At 52.6% G+C, this 10,084-nt stretch overlaps 1 protein-coding gene across 1 annotated transcript in view; it reads left to right on the top strand.

Moving 5' to 3' along the window:
- Window positions 1-719: 719 nt before the first annotated feature.
- The window catches only part of rufy2 (RUN and FYVE domain containing 2), a 119,091-nt gene continuing 109,726 nt past the window's right edge, over window positions 720-10,084 (top strand). Inside the window, exon 1 of the mRNA XM_070873893.1 lies at window positions 720-1,065. Coding sequence (XP_070729994.1) covers window positions 822-1,065 — 244 coding nt within the window. The 5' untranslated portion in view covers window positions 720-821. The remainder of the gene's footprint in view (window positions 1,066-10,084) is intronic.

Below are 10,084 nucleotides of genomic sequence, written 5' to 3'. Positions count from 1 at the left end.
TGGAGATATTACACTCAATTCCTTCATCTAAATCATTAACGTATATTGTAAATAGCTGGGGTGCCAGCTCTGAGCCCTGTGGCACTCCACTACTCACTGCCTGCCATTCTGAAAAGGAACCGTTTATCCTGACTCTCTGCTTCCTGTCTGCCAACGAGTTCTCTATCCACGTCAATACATCACCCCCAATACCATGTGCTTTAATTTTGCACACCAATCTCTTGTGTGGGACTTTGTCAAAAGCCTTTTGAAAGTCCAAATACACCACATCCACTGGTTCTCCCTTGTCCACTCAAAAAATTACAGGAGATTTGTCAAGCATGATTTCCCTTTCATAAATTCATGCTGACTTGGACCGATCCCATCACTGCTTTCCAAATGCGCTATTTCATTTTTAATAATTGATTCCAACATTTTCCCCACTACTTATGTCAGGCTAATTACCCGTTTTCTCTCTCCCTCCTTTTTAAAAAAGGGACTGACCGGTGGGGTGAGGGACCTACCGGTGGGGTAAAGGAGAAAATGGACTGACCGGTGGGGTGAGGGGGGACTTACCATTGGAATGGGGGGTGGGGAACTGTCCATTGGATGAGGACTGACCAATGGGGTGAGGGACGGGGACTGGCTGGTGGGCGGTTGGGAGGAGGGGAGGGAGTGTGATCGGTGGCGGGGGGAGGGGCCGGATGGGGGAAGGTTCGGGAAGCCGGAGCCGGGACACACCCACCGGGGGAGGAGCGGAGCCGGTGCCGAAACTCAGGGCAGTAGCGCGGCTGAGAGACTGAAGCCAAGCATCGGACTGAGGGCGGGCCCAAGGCCGGTGAATGTCAAGTTCCGAGCAGGAGCAGGAGCAGGAACGGGAGCTGCCCCCGGGTTTAGGCCTGGCGGACGGAGAGGCCCGGGATGGGGAGCGGCCTTTCGGCATCCTGCGGCTCCAGGAGGAGCGAGGCCCTGGGGCAGGCTGGCAGGCTCCCATCTTCGCCTTCGCCCGCAAAGCGTCGGAAACCTTCTCGGCCGCGGCTCAGAGCCGGGCCCCGGGGTGCGAGGAGGGCCCGCAGGCCGGGAGCGGTGAGTGAGGGGAGGGAGCGGTCCCGTCTCTCCCGTTGGCCCCGGCGACCCGTCTCTCCCGTTGGCCCCGCGTCCCATCCCTCTCGTTGGTCCCGCGTCCCATCCCTCCCGGCCCCATACTGCGCCGCTTCCCTGCCCAGTCACAGTGAGAGCCAATGCTTTTATTCATGTTAAAGCATACACTTGCAACCAGTAAGACACATCCTGCTGGTGTAAAACAAACAAACATAGTACAACACACAACTCTGGCCCGCCTGGCCCCTAACGCAAAGTGCCCACGACTAAAACACCCCTGCTTGGATTCAAAAGTGCACCACCGAATCTGTCCAACAGAATTGTGCGTACGCTTACGATCCGAGCAAAAACCTCTTCACTGAAACCCCTAAGGATTGGTTGGGACACACGACACCCCTTCACACTATGCGGTGGTCTTAAAGATGTGAGGGCTGGGATAAATGCTCACCAGTTATCCCGCTGGCTTACTCGCTACTTCTCCCGATGAGGGTTCTGGACCAATCTGTGGTATTCAAGTGCAGTCTCAAGGTCAGCTTCCCAGCCGAAATAGCGAAGCTCTCTTTGCTCGTAGATGGTGTTTCTTCTCTCTGTCCCAGACAGAGTGCTCAGTCCCTGTGCATTGAATAACGCAAGCAGGCATAGAAGAGGGGAGAGAGAGAGATGACAGCCGAAACCTACCACTCTTATATCTGCAAAAATGCTGCTTCTCGTGCCAAAAGTTCAACTGTCCTTCGCCTGAGGCAGTATAACTGACAGAGCAAAATCATGTCTTTGGCCTGTTCCTTTGTTACTGGGCTGTTTCCTCGATAAGGCTCAACAAGTCTGGCTGGTCGAAGAGCTTCCCTTGTGTCTTGAACACCGACCAATCTCTGTTGATTGCTCACTGATTACATGACAAAGGGCCCCTTCCTGCCTTTCCTGCGTCCCCCCTGATATGGATTCCTGTGGGGCATGTTTGGAGCTGTCCCACATCAGGCTGCCTGCCCTTCTGCAGTAACAGCCAAATTCCAAAACTTAAAGTCCAAAAGTACAATTCCAAAAGTTTATGCTTTTTCTGTCGATGTTTTCGCCAAATTCTTAGTCGCCCCTATGATATTTCAAGAATCCTTCTGGAATATCAAACGTCTGCTGGTGAAAACATGTCGTAGCCTCCAACCAACCCTATATACTTTACGTTTAAACACCCCGAATGCATCCCTTAAAATACAACACAAACACATTCATACAACATATTTAAAGAGAAAAACATTCAGGTTCAACCTTTAACCAAGGCCTCCCACCAACTTTGGAGCGCCTTGCTTTGCCTTTTGCAAGACAGCTGCAACAAATACATTACAATGAGAAACTGTACAATTACAAGTGTGTGAGCAAATCCGGACCCACGGAGGAACTTCTACAGTCAAACCAATGTCCCACCAGGGTGGGGAATTTATCCCTTTAATTTCCTGTCTTGTGTTCCGGTTTGTCTGTTCCTCTACTATTGACGAGAGATGTACCCGCGCTAAATGCCGTAGCGACATCATTGAGCACCCCTCGCCTCTGCCTCCCCGGTCTAACGTTATCGTACACTCCTAGGTCATACAACTTTTCCCGACTCACATCCCCGTAACTGAGTTCAAAGAACTGGCGGAACATTTCTTTAATGAGCACCTCATACAGCTGCTCAATTTCTTTTGGATACCACTCGGGCAAATGTACCCCAGTTAAGTTTAAAATGACCGAAGCGACCGCATAATGCACCCCCGGAATAGAACCTTCTCGGTCGAGACTAAAACTAAACCATTCCCTGGGCCTAGTGTGGTGGCGGGACACCTAACTTCTCTCGCCTGTACTGGTGGGGCTGTGGGCAGGGGCTTCCTCTTGTGTGCGACAAGCTCCGTGGAATTATTGTGTTTGGAGGGTCTGGGATCACGCAGGAGTCCATACTCCGATCCCAGCCCCGGTGTCCTGCCATTGCCTCGAAAAGGCAATCGACACACCCACTGGGCAGATCCGTTCCGATCCCCCCCCCCTGCGCGCGCACACACACACACACACACACACACACACACACACACACACACATTCCCTGTTCCTCCTTCCATCACTTGTCCCAGCACACTTCCACTCCCCCCTGTGTACCCGCAATCTGTCGGTATGAATTGTTCCCTAATCTCTCCCAGTCAGCTGTCTGGTTCCCCATGTCCTGAGCCACCACTACAGTCCCAGGGGAATGTGTCCCTTGCACTTCAAGCATGCGCGTTTGCCCTCGGTCACCCCAACTCGTGTGGCTGTGACCTTCAGTCTGGGACACAGTATGGAAGCCTCCCCGTATGTGAACCCGGCGTGGCTGGAGTATTTTGTCAAATTCGATCCCAGCCACCCTGGCCACCTTCCCTCGTGGAAGTAGGCTGCCATCCCGTCCGTGTCCCCTGTCCTCCTATTCCTCTGCGTCATGGTGGGTCCGTTCCCCTCCTAGTACAGCCGTAGAGGAAGGACAACTTGGTGTCTCCTCTCCTGCTGTGCCCCATTCCGGCCAGCATCCAAATCAGGCTCAGTCTCAGGGCTGTCTCCATTCCATCCTCGACTTCATGCAAAACAAAACTAACAGGCACCTTGCTGTGAGAGGGTCGACCTCCACAGGTCTGGCTTCATTACAACTAACCAAAACACTTTTAAAAAGAAACTATGTACAATACCACCCGTACCGCCAGGTGGCCCTGCTAGGGCGCCTCTTTCCTGGGCCTTTTACGGCTCCTGGTCGGCGTGTAAGGAGGCGTCCACGACGCACTTGGCCGTGAGATCCTGCTGCTCCTTCTTACAGCCCCCACCATGGGATCCTCGCTGTCCCAAACTACGGGAGGAAGACCCGCGTCCACCATGCTGTTTACAGCGCTCTGGTCTTTCCTTTCCTTACCCTTTCCCCCGGGTTAAACAACTTACACTGGTTCACGTGGAATCACTTTGTGTACCATGGAAGTTTAACTGCGTAAACCATGGGGCTTGCCTTATCCACTATACCATATACAGTGGCTCAAACGTCCCGACCCGAGCGTAGTTTCGAACCATCACCTGATCCCCTACCTTCCACTCGTGCGTTCTCTGGGACTCGAGCAGCAACCGATTACTCTGGTGCTGCTTCCCCATGTTGCTGGCTGCCTGCCAATGAATCTGTTTCAACCTCTCGTACACATTCTTGACAAATTTATCCCGGTTTACTTCTCTCACTTGACCTTCATTGAGAACAGGTGCCAGAACATGGGTGGGCGTGCGCATGACCCTCCCGGTCATGAGCTCATGCGGGGAGTACCCTGTGCTCCTGGAGAGGCTGGCTCGGACCCCAATCAAAACTTACGGGGACGGCCCTGTTTCATAGAAACATAAAAATTTACAGTGCAGAAGGCGGCCATTTCGGCCCACCGTGTCCTTGCCAGCCAAAAAAGAGCCGCACAGACCTTGGTCAGCATCCCTATAGGTTACATATAAACCTATGAACAATGACGGAAAGGCAAAGAGCACCCAGCCCAACCAGTCCGCCTCACAGAACTGCGACACCCCTTATACTGAAACACTCCACACTCCACCCTAACTGGAGCCATGTGATCTCCTGGGAGAGGCAAAAACCAGATAAAAACCCAGGCCAATTTAGGGAGAAAAAATCTGGGAAAATTTCTCTCCGACCCATCCAGGTGATCGAAACTAGTCCTGGCTGTATTCTATTCGCTGTACTTACCATTATATCTGCGCCGTCCAACAAAAGGTCATCCAGTCTAATTCCAATTACCAGCTCTAGATCTGTAATCCTGCAGGTTACAGCACTTCCAGGCAATGAGTTCCAGATCTCAGACCCATATGGCCGCATTTGATGATCCCTTTAACATATCATCCCTCGTCACCACTGTAATATTTTCTTTAATCAGTACCACAACCCCCTTTTTACCCCCCTCTGTATCTTGTCTAAAAATCCTGTAGCCAGGAATATTGATCTGCCAAACTTGCCCCTCTTTCAGCCATGTTTCTGTAATGGCTATAATGTCATTATCTCAAGTGTCTACCTGTGCTTTTAGCTCATCCGCCTTATTTGCTATACTCCTTGCTTTAAAATATATACCATTCAGCACAGGATGACCTCCTTGCTTACTACATACTAAGCCCTGTTTCCTCTGTCTTACAGATTCGCTTTCTAGATTCTTGCTATCCAGTTTCTGCTTTACTTCCTTCTCTTTTGAATTCGTTCTCTGGTTCTCATCCCCCTGCCTTCCTCAGCCTTTCTTTGATGGTCCGATTAAGTCACTCCACAACCTCCGATGACTGTGGCTTGTGAGCCACATGCCATTTACCCTCTATTCCCAGAACCTTCAAGGTGGCCTGCAGGACTTGCTCTGTGAAGTGGCTCCCTTGGTCGGACTCCACGATCTGTGGCAGTCCCCACCCGGAGAATACTTCCCTTACCAAAATCCTTGCTGTCGCCAACGCCGTGGCTGATCGGCAAGGGAAGGCTTCCACCCACTTGGAGAACACGTCTACTAGGACCAAACAGTAATTTTAACCCCCTTTTGTGGTGGGCAATGGCTCGATGTAATTGACCTGTACTGACTGCCATGGTCCCTCTACCCTTCTCGTGTGCCCCATGGGAACCTTCCTACATTGCGGATCGGGGTTGTTCGCTGCGCACACCAGACAGTCTGCGCAAAAATCGTGGACATCCTCCCTCAGTTGCGGCCACTACCCTGCCTGTTCTACCCTTTGCCAGGTAGTCTCCAGCCCTGGGTGTCCTGCTCCTGAGCCCTGGGTGTCCTGCTCCTGGGCCCCGTGGGCCAATTGGAGGAATTCCCTCTGATGCACCTCGGGAACTATTCACTGATTCCCCTTAAAGAGCATCCCCTCCTTTGCGGTGATGTCCGGTAACCCGAACGGACCTTCTACCTTCTTGCCCTGAGCTAGCTGCTCTAGGACGACCTTGAGGACGGGATCCTGTGCCTGGATTTGCCTCAAGTCTGGGGCCAATGCTACCCCTGCACTTCCTGGTATCCCCCATTTTGTCCCGGATCGCTGCTGCTGGTCTGGACCCGTATGGATGCCAAAAAACTCCTTCCCTGGCTCCCTCCTTTGCTAACTCGTCTGCCCTTTGGTTGTCTTCTCCTCTGGGCTCTATCTTAGAGTGAGCCTTTACTTTATGGATGTAATGACATCCCGGGGTACCTGTGGCCTCCAAGACCTTTCTCAGCAACGGTGCTGTTGCTAAGGACTTCCCGTCTGCGGATGTGAAACCGTGACGAGCCCAGGTGGCCAAATATTCAGTACACGAATTGCACGTAAACATGGAATCCGAGCAGATGGTGTATGGGGCCGGGAACTCATCAGCGTGTGTAACGACATACACCACTGCCGACAGTTCGGCATGCTGGGCGTTCAGGGTGCTCAGGAGTTTAATGGCCCTTGCTATCCCAGCCGTAGGGTCATAAATCCCACACCCGGTGAAACGCTCCCCGTTCGCTACCGAACTAGATCCGTTGACGTAGATCTCGCAGCCCGTTGGGTGTAAGCTGGCCCAGAATCCTACATTGACATTCCATACCCCTTCCATCATACACTTGTGGGCCGTCCCTGGGTAGATCATGTTGGCGACCAACTTGAGCTCACTCAGTCCTTGCACTCTCAGATGCATTTGTGAGAGCAATAAAGTCCAGCGGGCAATGCGAGCACTGCTCACCATGCCGTCCTTTATCCTCCCATCTAATAACATCTGGTGGTGTGGTGGGTTAGTAGAACGATGAGGGATGATCCTGTAAAGAGCTGTGAGCACTTCACCGCCCAAAGCGTGGCTAGGAGCTGCCTCTCGCAATTGAAATATCCCCATTTTACATCCGTGAGGACTCTTGACAAGTACACCACGGGCCTCAGTTTGCCATGCCACTCCTGGAGCAGCACCGCGCTCAACTGTCCCCACTGGTTGCTACTTCCGAAAAGAAGTCCTCCTCACCATTAATCGCCCCTAATGCGGATACCATCGGCAGGTCTTCCTTGAGGCGATTAAAATGCTGTGATGCAGTCCCCATCCGACTCCCTTGCGGAGGTGCTGAAGCAGAGGGGCTGCCGTGGTGGCGTAATCTTCAATAAAATCCCTGCAGTACCCTGTGAGCCCCAGGAAGGCTCTCACCCCCGTCACGGTTGTGGAGAGCTGGTAACTCCTGTACCGCCTTCCGTTTGGCCTTGTCTATAACCTTTTCCTCAGCTCTCAGGGTCAGCCCGAGGAATTTTACTTCCCTCTTACCAATCTGAGCTTTCTTAGGATTGACCTTGAACCCTGTCTCTCTCAGCAGCTCCAGCAGCGGACCATGCTCCTCCCCCTCATTGGAGAACAAAAGCAAATCGTCCACATACTGTACCAACTGCTGGGGTCTGCTGAAACCCTTTAAGGCGTCTGCCATGCATTGGTGGAATATGATGGGGCTGTTCTGAAATCCCTGGGGAAGGCATGTCCATGTGTACTGCTGTCCTTTAAAAGTGAAGGCAAACTTGTACTGCTCTTCCCGTTTCAGGGGCACCGTTTGAAATGTCCAGCACTGTAAATGTGGTTGCGGTTGCTGGAATACTCCCTATCAGATCAGCTACGGTCGCGACTGTGGGCACGCAGGCTGGGATGTTTTTGTTGAGCACCCGATAGTCCATGGTAGCTCTCCATGACTGGTCCGGTTTCCTAACTGGCCAAAGTGGCGAGTTCACGTGTGTGGCTATGGGCCTCAACGCTTCCTGTGCTACCAGGGATCCCAGTGCCGTCTCCAAGTCAGCCTCTGCCTCTCTGGGGAAACTCTATTGCTTCTGCGGCCGTGATATGGGGCCCCCTGTACTTGGACTTCCACCCCCATCACCCTACCACAGTCGTGCTTGTGTGTGGCGAACGATGTGAGGTTGTCCCGCACGTACTCTTGGCCGGGGTAGTATTGACTAATTGCTCTAGGTTGTAACACCCCTACGGCTTCATGGTACACATGTTGCCTTTTCCTTCCCCTTTCCTTGGGATCGCTACAACTTCATTCTCCTTATCGGAACCCACTGCTCCACAAAGGCAGTGACTCCTCAAATCCACTATAACCCTGTGGGCTAACATAAAGTCGGCCCCTAGGACTCCTGACCCTGGCTGTTCCCACTTTATTAGGATACATTCCCACCTGGTGTGGAGCGATCCTAAATCTATGGCTAACGTCCTGGACATCGCCCCCGCCTGCTCATTCCCGGTGAACCTCACGAGATTGAATGGAACCTTGCTGGACCAGGGTGAATCGGTCGGGCTACTCGCATGGATCACTGTGCTCGAAGCTCCGGTGTCCACCAAGTACTTCCCCTCTACCTTCTCCATCCCCATCCTCACGCATGGTCTGCTCCACTCATCGTACGTGAGCAAACACAGGTAGTCAGGCTGGGTGCGTGCTAGTCACGGTGTTGGGTTTACTGGAGTGGTTGGGATTTCCTTGCTCACGGCAGCGTCTACCCTTCCCTGCTCTGGCACAAAAGCTGTCTGAAGGGCAGCCACCAGAACATCAAATTGTTCTGCGGTCAGTCCCTTCGCCTTAGGCACTGGAGGGTCCCCTTTGCCTTTCCCCCTCCTCCTTTAAGCCGGCTGTGGTCCCCTGTTTGGTCTCAGCGGACAGGGCCTGATACAGTTTCCCATCCAGGGAAAACAGCAACAGCTTGTGAGCCTCGGCCTCACTACACCCATTAATCCCCCCAATCTGGTCCACCTCGCTGAAGTGAACTGAGGGGTCCCCTTCTTTCTTTAACTTGGGCACCCCCGAGATCATATTCTGCAGCTGCGAGGTGGTGAATGGAACCACAAAATCGCCTAACTTCTGCTGCCGCGGTCTCTTTGGCGCTTCATGCGGTGGTCGGACGTCCCTACCCTGTCCCCAATCCTCGCTATCATCTTCCTCTTCCCAGTCCACCTGAGCTTTCCCCAGGGCCATCAAGCAAACCATGCCTTTGGCTAGAGCTAGTTAAGCTTTGGATTTTTTCTTGGCAAGGCCCGTGATTCCCAATCTCAAACCCCCTACTGCTAGCTACCTTGTAAGCTGTCTTAATATCTCTCAGTTGCCCTCCAGCCCGTCAACTTTAGCCATTAAGCGGATGTTCTCCTCCCATACAGCCTGCTTGTTGAGCTTGGCCTCGGTGACCTGACATTACAGGTATTCTCCTGTGTTACGGGAAGTTTCCTCCTGAGTACGTCTTTCCTGCCTCTCCTCGCGTAACTTATCCACTAATCTGTTCCCCACTGTGGCCCTTGCGGCTGACTGCTCCTCTGACACTTGGAGCTCTGCCTTAAGCTTACCAACCTACTCCCTGAGCAGCTGGACTTTCTTCTGCAAATACAGGAGCCAAATGGCCTTTTCTTTTGCCTTTTTGTATTCCTTGCCCTCTGTCCACTCAGCAGCTTTGTCCTCAGGACTCTTAGCCCACAACAGGTCTAACACCCACTGTTGTGTTATTTTAACTTTACCGAATACGTACGAGGAAATTCTATCCCCCATTGCCGTTCTCTTGATCTTGATATCTTCCTTAACTGTCTGTTCACTCAAATACAAGGTTCTGCGCGCCGGCTTCCCGCCTCTCCCGGTCCCGACTGCGCGCCGGCTTCCCGCCTCTCCCGGTCCCGACTGCGCGCCGGCTTCCTGCCTCTCCCGGTCCCGACTGCGCCCGCCCCGACTGCGCCCGGGACTTAATGGCAGTTCTTTGCTCGGTTTCCTGTCTTTCGGGGCTGTCTCATCTAGGTAATGGCATAAATGGTCGTTGATGGGTTTCTGCTTCGTACCTGATCTTGGGCTAAGTGGTTTCCCATTACTGAACAATCCTGCCAATCGCTTGGGATGAGTTTTCTCTCCTGGCCATTGTTACCTCGGTCTGCTCCAGCAAACAATGAAACACAATATGTCCAAAACTCCCAATCTTTGGGAAACAGTAGTGTCCAGCATGTTCTTTAATAAAAACCTCTGGCGTAAGCACTTTATTCAATATCCTTTAATAACTTCCT

The sequence above is a fragment of the Pristiophorus japonicus genome, chromosome 3 (assembly GCF_044704955.1).
Source record: "Pristiophorus japonicus isolate sPriJap1 chromosome 3, sPriJap1.hap1, whole genome shotgun sequence".
Lineage (NCBI taxonomy): Eukaryota > Metazoa > Chordata > Chondrichthyes > Pristiophoridae > Pristiophorus > Pristiophorus japonicus.
The sequence above is the reverse complement of the archived record's forward strand: the minus strand, read 5'-3'. Positions and strand labels throughout refer to the sequence as shown.